A 13,177-nucleotide genomic window follows, 5' to 3' on the forward strand; every position below is an offset into this window, starting at 1 on the left:
TTATAATAATTCTTAAGGGCCCTAGGACATTTTCAGAATAATAAATGAGCATTAGCTTCAACTTAAATTCACCAGTTGTATTAGCCTCTAAAAGAGTGTCAGCCTGTCCTCTGAAACTTTGAAGCCAGGCCTTGACTTCTCTCTAGCTGTGAAAGCTCTAGATGGCATCTTGTTCCAGTAGAAGGCTGTTTCATCTACATAGAAAATCTGTTTGTTGTTGCCACCTTCATCAATGTTGTTAGCTAGATCTTCTGGATAACTTGCTGCAGCTTCTATATCAGCTCTTGCTGCTTCAACTTGCACTTTGATGTTACAGAGATGGGTTATTTCCCTAAACCTTATGAACCAACCTCTACTAGCATCAAACTTTTCGTCTGCAGCTTCCTCACCTCTCAGATTTTATAAAATTAGAATTAGGCCTTGCTCTGGATTAGGCTTTGGTTTAAGGGAGTATTGTGGCTGGTGTAATCTTATATCCAGACCACTACAGCTTTCTCCATATCAACAAAAAGCCTGTTTTGCTTCCTTATCATTCATGAGTTCACTGGAGTAGCACTTCTAATTCCATTCAAGAACTTCTCCTTTGCATTCACAACTTGGCTAAATATTTGGTGCAAGAAACCTAGCATTTGACCTATCACCTCTCCACATGCCTTTCTCACTAAGCCTAATCATTTGTAGCTTTGATTTAAAGTGAGAAATGTGTCTGGGTGCAGTGGCTCATGCTTGTAATCCCAGCACTTTGGGAGGCCAAGGCGGGTGGATCACCTGAGGTCAGGAGTTTGAGACCAGCCTGGCTAACATGGTGAAACCCCATCTCTACCAAAAATATACAAATTAGCTAGGCTTATTGGTGCATGCCTGTAGTCCCAGCTACATCGGAGTCTAGGGCAGGAGAATGGCTTGAACCTGGAAGGTGGAGGTTGCAGGGAGTTGAGATCATGCCATTGCACTCCAGCCTGGGCAATGAGAGTGAAATTCCATCTCAAAAAAAAAAAAAAAAAAAAGAGAGAGACGTGTGACTCTGCCTTTCATTTGAACATTTAGAGGCCATTGTAGGATTATTAATTGGCCTAATTTCAATATTATTGTATCTCAGGGAATAGGAAGGCCCAAGGAGAAGGAGGGAGTTGGGGATTGACAGGTTGGTAGAGCAGTTAGACATACACATTTATTAAGTTTGCTATCTTACATGGACGCGGTGTGTGGTGCCCCCAAAGCAATTACAATAGTAGCATCAAAGATCACTGACCTCAGATCACTGTAACAGGTATAATAATAATGAAAAAGTTTGAAATGTTGCAAGAATTTCCAATATGTGATGCAGAGACATGAAGTGAACACAAATTGTTGGCAAAATGGCAATGATGAAACAAAGGATGTCTGTACTTTTATCACTGTGGAACATACCATTGAAAGAAACTACATGCATAGTGTTTCATTACCCAGTAGGTCAGGTAAGCATGTGGTTAGAGGATCAGCAAGAAGAAGTAAGACATTTTTCTAGTGGGGAGAATTTTGATATTTTAAAAACAAGTGTTATATTACTGAGCAAGGGGGAAAAATCAGAACCTCATTGGACTTCTCTGAATTTTTGATTTAGCATTCACACATGTGCACGCCCTCACATGCACACAGACACAGACACATATTTAAAATGTTTCTTACGGGGTAGGGTGGGGAAAGGAGAATATTATATCTTGGCAATCCTTAGGGCCTGTAAAGATCTTCATGTAGCCCTGTTTATGATGATTGTTTTTTGTGTGTAAAGCAAGTGACCTTCTTTAGTTTACATAATCATCCTTGGTTTGTGTTTGGAAGATAAATATGACATTTTAAAAATAAAATACATAACTCACAGTGAACTGCAATTCTGTTGGTTGGACTTAATGAAATGTAAGACAGTGTCAGCCTCCTCTAGTGTCAGAGTGGCTCTTTGAGCAGTTAACATGCAGGTGAATTCTGTACTAGGCAGATTAAGTTAGTTTAAGGTGTCTCCACCACAACATGGTTGTACACGCTTCGTAAATGTTTTCATTGAGTGGCAATTGTATTCTTTCAGACTGCCTCTGGATAAGTCTATTTTTCTTTCTAATTTTCTCATGATGTATATACTCATGCTTTCTTAAATTTAAAATTCTTTCAAAAATGTGTTTGTATGTGTGTATTTAGTGAAGAAAGGCAAGCTAATATAGAATCAGCGGCCTCATCCTGTAGTTTTCATCAGTATCTCTTGTGAGCTTTTTATAAACATGCCTGGATCTCCACTATCAACCTATTAAATCAGAATCTCATCATATATAGGCTTCTCCCAGCTAATTTTGTTGAATTTCTGTGATTATCAGTCTCTGGGTCCTTGATCAGTGGTTCTCATCAGCGTGGTTGGTCCCTGGACCTGCAGCATCATCATTACCTGTGATGTTGTATAAATTCCAGGGTCCGGTCCACTCACCCATGTCCCTCGATCTGTTGAATCTGTAACTCCTGGGTGGGGCAGCAGGCTGTGTTTTAACAAGTCCTCCTGTGGTTCTATTGTCCACAAAAGTGTGAGATTCACTGCCTTAGATAATTTTAAAGGTCTTATCTTCCACAAATGCTTGTTCTGTCCTGACTACTAAAAGCTTTCAGGACATTGCTTTGTTACCCACTCTTCAGCATTTTATCCTTTTTTATCCAGCTCTTTTGCTTTAAACTTTCTACTTTAATGTCCTTGTAGAATTAATGTCTTTTTTTGTAAAACTTCTCAAATACTTTGTGGCAGAGGCAAGGTCTTAATCATAAATGATGAATAAAAAGCCCTTTTTCCTGTTGTGTTATGTTCCTATTTGTGGGTTTTTTGGTGATCAGCAACTGTGGAATTATTAACCTTATTTATGGGTAAGAAGCTGAAAGAAGTCTGCCTCCTGGTTTGGTTCTGGAATTGACATGATGCTTGAGACAGATGAGTCATGTTTCATGTGAGGTAGTTGGAGAGATGGCCACCATCCTCTCTTGTCATCCTAGCTAATGTCATTCTCAGCAATAGCTCTGGCAGAGTGGCTCCTTTAAGTCCAATACAATGTGAACTGGCCAGGCAGGATGAGGAATTAGAGCTCTCTCAGCTCACTGTAAGGAAACCTCTTTTTCGGCTCCCAGATGGTTTCCAGAGCTATCAAAATAATATCATTTGCAGGCACTTTTCATGGCTGAAAAGAGCAACTTGGAGAGGAAGAGGAGTACTCTGCAAGCCCTGGGAGAAATGTTTTGCAGCTGGGCAGTGCACATAAATGCCAACTGAATGCTCTTTCAGTTGTGTAACTCGCCATTGGGGCTCAACAGTAGAAGAGCCACTCAACAGAAATGAAGAGTACCTCACAGAGCATTTGTACTTGTAAACCAACTTTTCTTTGTGACCCACAAACAGCAATGTGTAAGACATTGTGCTACAATCCTCAAGTCAATCTTACAGTGCTAAAGGGTTGGTAGGCCGCCTGCTGCTCATTAGAGATCCTGTCTGGCTCTTTTCCTGCAGAATGAATGGTAGATTGCTGACACCTGCTTTCCCATCAAGCCTGAGGATGTGAATTGTGCATTAGGAATGTCTGAAAGTGTTTCCTTGTGTCCAAGTTGGTAGAGCTTGGTGCTACCTTGGGAGAAGGGGGTGAGAATTCAGTGCTGGAAGGGTAGATGAGAAAAGCAGTGGTGAGAAACAAATATAAACTGAGATTCTCATCCTCATTTAGTGATTTTTGGTTGTGCTCTTAGTTTGTCCTCGAATTTGGTCACCTTGGAGTAAAAAGATTTGTTCTATACGCAGGAAACCGCAAATATTCTCAAATACGTAGTTAAGACTATGAGCATATTAAAATTAGGATGGAAATAAATTTGGTTGTAAGAACATTACTAAGTTATTTTGAAATAAATTTAGCCTTAAATATGTAAAATTCAAGTTTGTTGGTATGACCAGTATCTTTGCACACTTACGTCCATGTGTCTGTTTTGCTTGTCTTTAGCTGCCATGAAGTCTTTCAATAAAACTGTGGCAGACGGTGGAACACAGGGCCTAATGTGCTGTCTTTCGTCACCGATAAAAAGTGCCTCTTGTATGCAATGCATTATGCTAGTACAAGAGGATTACAAGAAGCACAAGACAGATCCCTAATTTTTCAAGTGCTGGCAGTCTACAGACTATCTGGAAGCAAAGACACATCAGAGGCAGTGCAATACTGTCATACCTCTAACAAGAAAACATGATACTTCCACTGTATTTCAGTGGTTTTGGAGAAGGAAGAGAACTGAGTTGGATGATGTGGAACTTTCTGGTTACAAAAGGATAAGGAGAATTCATAGAGAGCAAGAGATTGAGGTGTGTGTATGACACTCTTTCCTTGCCGCTAATAGGTTGTGGAATTAAAGAGAATTTACAAAAAAGAAGAATGGCAACATTTTCCCTTGACTCATTTGGACCTGTCATTTGTGAATATTGGCCTCCATTTGCGAACTGTGGATGAAAAGGGTTAGGGTTGGGTCATGGCCTAGGGCCGCAGTTAAATTAACTGGCTCATAATGTGATTGAACTAATGACCTTAGCCTCATTACCACTATGTTTTAACCAGTTGAGTCAATCAAACATTACAGAAAGGGTAATCAAGGTATCTCTTAGAAAGAGACCTGTATTTCTCTAATGACCAGTGATGAGCTTTTTTTCATATGTTTGTTTGCTGCTTGAATGTCTTCTTTTGAAATGCAAATCAAAACCACAATGAGATACCCTCTCAAGCCAGTTAGAATGGCAGTCATTAAAAAGTTAGGAAACAACAGATGCTGGAGAGGATGTGGAGAAATAAGAATGCTTTTGCACTGTTGGTAGGAGTGTAAATTAGTTCAACCATTGTAGAAGACAGTGTGGTGATTCCTCAAGGATCTAGAACCAGAAATACGATTTGACCCAGTAATCACATTATGGGGTATATACCCAAAGGATTATAAATCATTCTACTATAAAGACACATGCACATTTATGTTTATTGCGGCACTATTCACAATAGCAAAGACTTGGAACCAACCCAGATGCCTATCAGTGATAGACTGGATAAAGAACATGTGGGACATATACACCATAGAATACCATGCAGCCATCAAAAGGATGAGTTCATGTGCTTTGCAGGGACATGAATGAAGGTGGAAACCATCATTCTCAGCAAACTATCACAAGAACAGAAAACCAAACACCACATGTTCTCATAAGTGGGAGTTGAACAATGAGAACACATGGACACAGGGAGGGGAACCACACACACCAGGGCCTGTCGGGGTTCGGGGGCTAGGGGAGGGATAGCATTAGGAGGAATACCTAACATAGATGTTGGGTTAATGGGTGCAGTAAACCACCATGGCACATGTATACCTATGTAACAAACTTGCACATTTTGCCCATGTATCCCAAAACTTAAAGTATAATAAAGAAGTATTTTATATCTAAGATGAAAAGGAGACCTGTATAGCAGTAAACATAGGAGTGAAATCAAAGCCAGGCCCTTTTCTCATGTTACACCCAGGTGTTTATCTCTTCATTCTTGAGTTTTTATACTTTTTTCTGCATCCAATAAAAATAAGGTGGGCACAACAAAAGACAACATGACTCTCCTGTGTTAGTAATTTACATAATGAAATGCATCACGGTTTTTGCAGAGGATGGTTTGAGCAACAATACTGTTTTCAACTTTAGATGTGTGGTATCCCATAAATTTATTGATGGTGCCTTTTTATTCTTCTTTAAAGTCTGAACAACCCAGTCCTGCCAGCTCCAGCTCCAGCTCCAGCTCCAGCTTCACACCATCCCAGACCAGGCAACAAGGTATCAACATCTCCTGCAAACTAGGAGACGCTTTTCTCATAAAACATCTTAATGGCACTTTGGGAGGCCGACGCAGGTGGATCACGAGGTCAGGAGGTCAAGACCATCCTGGCTAACATGGTGAAACCCTGTCTCTACTAAAAATACAAAAAATTAGCCAGGCGTGGTGGCACGTGCCTGTAGTCCCAGCTACTCGGGGGGCTGAGGCAGGAGAATCCCTTGGACCTGGGAGGCGGAAGTTGCAGTGAGCCAAGATTGCGCCACTGCACTCCAGCCTGGGCGACACAGCGAGACTCCGTCTCAAAAAAAAAGAAAAAGCAAAACAAAACATCTTAATGCGTTGATTTATCACCTATCTTATACTGTTTTATTATTTGAATCATAATTAGGCTTTTATGCAGTTGTATTTATTTCCCTTAGGAATGCAGTTGAGTATTGTTCTGATGTGCAAGGCAAGGCTCTAGAAATTCCCCTTTTTCCAGTCCCTGCCATCAGATTCTCATTGCTACTAAAGGATTATAGACACAGCCCATCCCAGGGAGTTCCCAAAGGAAATACAAGAGCAAAAGCTTTAAGAGGCTTTGACATAGGGAAATAGGTTTTCATTTTTCCTCCTGGACATATTTTTTTTCCTACGTGTTAATAGTCTTTTTTTAAAGCAATACTAATTGGCTGTCTTTTAAATATATATTTTTCTTTACTCATGATCAAGTGTTAAATTCAGAACAAAGACATTTAAACTAGAATATTTAACTAATTTTCCATTTTTGTGTATGTGGAAAATTTTCAAATGTACACTGTTTTTTACATGAAAAATGCATAGGTATCAAAGTAGAATTTGTGTTTTAGCATAGTATTGAACATTACCTTTTTCATTGACCACACTGAATTCCTGATGGCCTTGAATGTTTTGAAAAGGATTAAATTGTTGTATGTGTTTGGACTAAGGCTAAGCTTCTAGGAAAAAAATAAAATAAAAGACAGTAATCGTTTTGGCTATTCAGAGGTCTCGTTTCACTGACTTCCAAAGAAATAAGCCCACTACAAAAGCAGAAAAATTTGGGTTTTGCAGAATGTGAGATGGTAGGGAGTCAAGATAGTAATAGCTTAGATATCCCTGTCATAGATGAGACTTTAGGAATTGCCTATTCCAGAATGAAAGTGTCTCTCTTTCTTCATTGTCTTTATAACCTCTTCTGTTAAGATTAAAACTACCTATTTTTTTGGTCACATTTAGCCTAGTAAAGTGAAAATAAGCCACACCAGTTTGTGTTTGTGTGTGTGTGTTTTCATTTCTGTCCTGTTCTAGAATAAAATTAGAATTTGGTTTTTTTCTTTTTCCTGTCTGATACTGGATACTGTCCTGATTTTTCTGTGTACCTGATTTATTACATGGTCTTATTTATGTTTATACTTGTTGGTATTGTGCCAGTAATTTCTTAAAAAGTAAAATGAAAATTGGCTGCTTAAAATTGCTGCGACAAGACCTTGTGTCCAAGATCAATATGAAGATCAGAGGTAGGATATTACACCATGGAATTGAAATACTTTATAATCTGAACTTGACTGAAATGCTTGCTTGACCTGAAATTGACCTTGAAATAAAAGGAACAGCTAAACCTTACTAGATCAAAAACTACCACACAAAGGCTACATTGCCAAGAACAAGTTACAACCACAGTGATTTATTAATCTCAACTTTTCAATACATGGATTAACCTAACAAAACATTCAATTTACTAATAGATTTTTCTTTTTCTTTTTATGTGCAATTTTTCTTAGGGAAGAAAAATACACAGAAAAAAAATTCCTAGAAAATAGAGATTCTTTAATGAACATTTTGGGAATCTTATGAAAACAATAGTGTTTTGGGAGAGATTGCATTTTAGAAACTATACCAAATTTGCCTTGTAAATTGTATAAATATATGTGATGATTATTTTTAACAAGTCTTCAGTGCTGGTAAGCATCCCCCTGTTTCTAATATGACTAAGTGTGTTTGAGTATATGTTTGATTGTCTGTGGTTCGTTGTCACTACTCAGGTCCTTTGAGGTCTATAATGAAAGATCTGCATTCCGATGACAATGAGGAGGAATCAGATGAAGTGGAGGATAACGACAATGACTCTGAAATGGAGAGACCTGTAAATAGAGGAGGCAGCCGAAGTCGCAGGTGAGTGTCTTGGAAGGAAAGGGTTTGCCTGTGATGAAGTCAGACTCTTTCACAAGCCCTGCTGGGATGATCACAGCAAAGGTGTGAAACACCAAAAACGGTAGTAGATGGTCACATTCATTTGATGCAGGGTCTCCTTGGCATGCCTACACCTGCTTTACAGGGAACTATTTCTCCTTTTTCTCAGAAAGAGACTTTTCCTCTAAAAATTTTATAGGAAAAAGTCACATTAGATGTCCTTGTCCTTGGAAATGTATGCCAAGTGGCATGACTGACTGTTGAACTAAAGTCTGTTTTCATTTAAAGAGTTTGTGTCAATCGACTGCTGGAGATATTCTCAGAATTTAAAGAAATGTGTTTGCTGATGGTAGTTAGAAATACATAATTGGCTCTAGCGAATTGTGTGTGTGACCTAATTAAAACTAGGATCACCTATGTGTTTTCCAAAAAATAAATTCCTTTTAAGTGTGCTGACAATTAGGTGCCTTAAGTAGCTTTAATGCTGTGAGGCATAATTCTGTATTATAAGATGGTAATTCATGTGACTTATAATTAATAGTCAACTTGAAATTGCCCTGAGGATTTTATTTCTTTATCATGAGGAAAACAAATAGGCATGCTTACTTTAATTTGTCTTGAGTGGAAAAAATACAATCTACTTGAACTTAAAATCCAATTACATTTATAACATATTACATTAAATCTTTCCCTGTTATCCATTACTATGTAGAAGACCCTAAGATTTAAAAAAAAAAAAAAATGCAGTATTAACCCAAGCTAGAGAGGATGATTCCTAATTGCCAATGCTTTATCCTCTGAGAAGAGCCTCCTTAGGGTGTGTGCCCCATCAGATATCTCAGTGACTGTTTTTTATGGTCATATTCAACCCCTGTTTCTCTCCTTGTCTCTCGGACTTACCTGTCAGCATTCCTTTTAAATAGGAGAATATAACCTCTTTAATATGACCATGGCCTTATAACATTTCCCTTTAGAAGTCTTTTGTCGGATAAAAAGGAAACTAGTAGGGGAAAAAAGACCTCAAAATGACTGAAACTTAAAGTAGCTTACTTATACTAACCAAAATCCTGACCACTGGCTGCTCTCAAATTTAGCTGATGAAAACTGCGTGACTTATTTAGATGATTTCCCAAGTTGTTATTTAGAAGATCTGGATATTCTGTGATTAATTGCTGCCCACCTACTTATTGCTTCAACCCCTGAGTCCGTGTGGTCATCATATAGGCTTGTGAGTCATCTGATATAGATATACATTGTGGCGGCTGCTTTTCTTGTTCCCCGCCTGACATGTGCTGTGTTAGCATGGCAGTGCCAGTGTAACATTTGATCTTCACTGCACTTGTGAAGTCTCAACTGTTTAATCAGTTTAAATACTCAGCCTTCCACTTCACTCAAGAAGCATTTTAAAACAGCGCTTCAACTGAACACTTCATTAATGTAATTTAGTTAAGAAAAACAAGTTCTATCAGTTTTTGCTAAAAGGATGTCCCAGTGTATCCTTTTCATTTCCTATCTTGTATCTTGTCTGTCTGAATACATTATAGAGCTAGAATGTGATTGCCTATTCAGAGTGAAAGAAAAACTATCCTGATTTCTAAAACAGTTTCTGTTTCTGAGAAGCATATTACATTAGGTGCTATATAACCAGAGAAATGGGGAGCAAACACTGAAAGAGGACATCTCTGAGGGAGGACTACATTCAGCACGGTAGAATAAAGAAATCTCTCCTATTGTGGATAAAAGAAAATTCCATTTTCTTCTGAAAAGAAAAAATGGGGAGGAGGTGGTGTGTATTGTCTTTACTTGTTTAATTTTTAAAAGATATCATTGTAGTTTTCCAAAGCAGTTATTCCAAACATACCATTTCTTTGTGTTGTTGTAGCGTATTTCCAATGAATTGTTGTATCAGTGTTGAGAACTGGAGACAGCCTTGAATAATGACACAGTAGAAATGATTGGTAGTGGTTCTAGCATGCCGGGCTCCACATGTTCAATCCTTAGATGTCACTCTGTGCTGTCAGTGGTGCAGGGCTGTTTTCCACATTCTTTATGAAGTTTCATTTATGTAGTTGCTTCTTCCCCTGCAGCGTGTATTATAGACACATTTGTAACTTTTTCATCTGTAACAGAGAGGAGGAAAGGAAAATAAAGGTAGTAATCTACACACTGTCTTAATTTTGCTGACCTTCTGTAAGCTTGAGTAGCATGCTTGATCATAGTAGGTGCGTAGAGCAGGAGAAGGGAGATGAATGAATAAATGACCCCAGTAAAGTATAATAACTGAGCACTAGCTTTGGGCCACATTGCTTGTTTTTGAATTCCAGAGCCACCATTTTTACTTGTTACCCTAGATGAGTGACCCAGTCTTTCTAAGTCTCAGTTTACTCATCTGTGAAACAGGAGGTCATGAAAAGAGAAATGGCAGGTAAAGCACTTAACACAGTTCCAGTTACAAAGTAAGTACCAATACATGTTAGTGGCTGTGAGTTAAAATGAACTTGTTAAGGGTTAGTGTTTGGATTCTGTGCTTTCCATGCCTATTTCTATGGGTATTTCAAGAATCATCTGTTTGTAATGATATTCATAACTTGTCTCTTTCTTTTCAGAGTTAGCTTAAGTGATGGCAGCGATAGTGAAAGCAGTTCTGCTTCTTCACCTCTACATCATGAACCTCCGCCACCCTTATTAAAAACCAACAACAACCAGGTAAATTGTGGGGTTTGCACTTTGCAAGACTCTGCAGAGCTAGGTGTAATCATTTTTACAAAGCATGCAAAACTTTCATCCCTGAATTTTAAACAAACTTCCTCTTGTTGCCAAATAGATGGGAGGCCACAGCCTTTGGAATAAACACATAGTTAGGGTAAAAGAGGTTCTGTTGTCATGAGAAGATGAATATGTTCCATCCGATGGGTTAATTAAGTTGGTACAATAAGAGAGGGTGACAAAAAGTATTGCCAATTTACCATTTACTCCTGATTTCTATATACTTTACACCTCAGCAGTAAGTAGGTGCCTTAATTAGGAAGAATATGACCTTTGAGGCTAGTATAAAGCCTGGTTCTTTACCACTGGTAATTTACTGGTGGGAAATTAACTTTTAGCTTTTGATTCTCAGTTTCATTATCTGTAAATGACATTAACACTACCTTTTAGGTTATTGGGAAGATGAGAGATAATATATATAAAGAGCAAAAGGCCGTGCACAGCCCCTACTTGGCACTCATTGATGGTAGTTTATTATTATAGGTGTTTGGCCTCAGTTTTCTCATCCAAGATAAAAGGATTATTACTTGGATTTTAAGGAATAATTAATAAAATGCTGAGAAAATAATGGTCATTATCATTGTTACAACTTGAGCTAAAGGAAAGCTTATTAACTTGATAGTGAACTCAAAATACAACTGTTTGGATAAGATCTAGGCAGAACTTTGAAGGCTATGATAAAGAGCATTTGTTAAATAAATTAAATTGGGATATTTTCTTTATCAACTAAAATAAACTATTTTCAGTATCATGAATAATGTAAAAGCCTCATTGAGCATTGAATTGATACTCTCATTATCATAAGTTTTTCTTATCTTTTAGTGTCAACAGATTTCCTATGACCTCTACAATAAGTGCTTAATTCAAGTTACTCTATGAATATTAACTTGAAAACTAAACAACTGTGTTTTTCTGAAAATACTCTGTTTCACAGGTGTCCTTCAATTAATTTTAGATAGTCTTGCCCTTAAATTTGTGGTCTTTGTGTTACTTGGAAAATGTTAGTTTATAGCTGAAGACTTTTTCTTTTTGCATTTTATTTAAAGCACTGGCAAAGATCTCTTGTAGTTTAAAATTCCTCGTTTATAAGGTTTGTCTATAATGCAAATCCATTCTTGTTAAGTAGGAATGATACTAGTACTCTTTATTTTACCAGTTACAGTTCAACTGCAATTTCTTTGTGTCCTACATAAAAATCAAAGTCCAGCCTCATTATCTCTTATAGATGGGGTATTCAATGAGTTATTTACTTCTTTTTCCATATCCTGGCTCTTCCCCATCTTCAGGGCCAGCTGTGCTCATGGCCCGGGCGACTTTTACCTCTGGTGTGGATGCCTGCCACCACAAGTCAAGCATTTCAGAGGAAAGTAAAAAGAGGAAAGACATATACATCATGGCCAATCAGCTGAGAACACTGGACTGGTTAAATAGATAATTTGGGATCCTTTTGTAAATTTGTGCTTCAGTGAGAACTAGCATTAGGATAGAATTTGAACCTTGGTGAGAATTTTTTTTTTTTTTTTTTTTTTTTTTAATTTGAGATGGAGTTTTGCTCTTGTTGCCCAGGCTGGAGTGCAATGGCACAATCTTGGCTCACTGCAACCTCCGCCTCCTTGGTTCAAGCGATTCTCCTGCCTCAGTCCCGCAAGTAGCTGGGACTACAGGCGCATGCCACCACGCCCAACTAATTTTTGTACTTTTAGTAGAGACGGGGTTTCACCATGTTGGCCAGGATGGTCTCGATTTCTTGACTTCATCATCCACTCACCTTGGCCTCCCAAAGTGCTGGAATTACAGGTGTGAGCCAGTGCTCCCGGCCAATGATATTTTTATGTCCAACTTAAGCCTATTTCAGCTTGATTTCTGTATCCAGTGGGTGGTGTATGAGAGCTACAATACGTCATGGGCACAGCAGTGGCAGGGCCAGGAGTGTAGGGAATTAGGCTCTGCTTTTGTGCCCCTCACTAATCTCCTTCAGTATCTCTCCTAATCATAGTGAAAAGTGGGCTTGCTAGGGAATGCAGCTCCAGCAAGCCCCTTTCATGCCCTTCAAACCTTATGGCTTCCCTTAAGCCCTTCCTGAATGGGCAGTCTTGAACTGACCTTGGCTTTAGGGAAAAGTTTAGACTCTTTGTCAGACTGTTTTTTTACCTGTCTAGCAAAACAAAACCAAAAACAAACAGTGTCATCTATCTGGAGAGGGTAAAAGTTACCTTACCTGATTAAGTAGCATACCTCTGGTTCCTTGGCGTGTTTATTTGGCAAATGTCGCTTCACACATATGAATCATCAGTCTGCCAGTAATACTCTATTATGTGTCACTTTCTCCATGCACCTGTAAGCATGGTAAGAAAGTTCATATGCTTCCACTTTTAGCTAGTCTG

At 38.4% G+C, this 13,177-nt stretch overlaps 1 protein-coding gene across 2 annotated transcripts in view; it reads left to right on the forward strand.

The window, feature by feature from the left end:
- Nucleotides 1-13,177, forward strand: part of MLLT3 (MLLT3, super elongation complex subunit) — a 283,980-nt gene that overhangs the window by 255,957 nt on the left and 14,846 nt on the right. For both annotated transcript variants that reach the window (XM_025360181.1, XM_025360182.1), the window contains exons 6-8: nucleotides 5,761-5,836; nucleotides 7,880-8,009; nucleotides 10,634-10,733. In XM_025360181.1, the coding sequence (XP_025215966.1) occupies nucleotides 5,761-5,836; nucleotides 7,880-8,009; nucleotides 10,634-10,733 (306 nt within the window). The remainder of the gene's footprint in view (nucleotides 1-5,760; nucleotides 5,837-7,879; nucleotides 8,010-10,633; nucleotides 10,734-13,177) is intronic.

This window comes from Theropithecus gelada, chromosome 15 (genome assembly GCF_003255815.1).
Source record: "Theropithecus gelada isolate Dixy chromosome 15, Tgel_1.0, whole genome shotgun sequence".
NCBI lineage: Eukaryota > Metazoa > Chordata > Mammalia > Primates > Cercopithecidae > Theropithecus > Theropithecus gelada.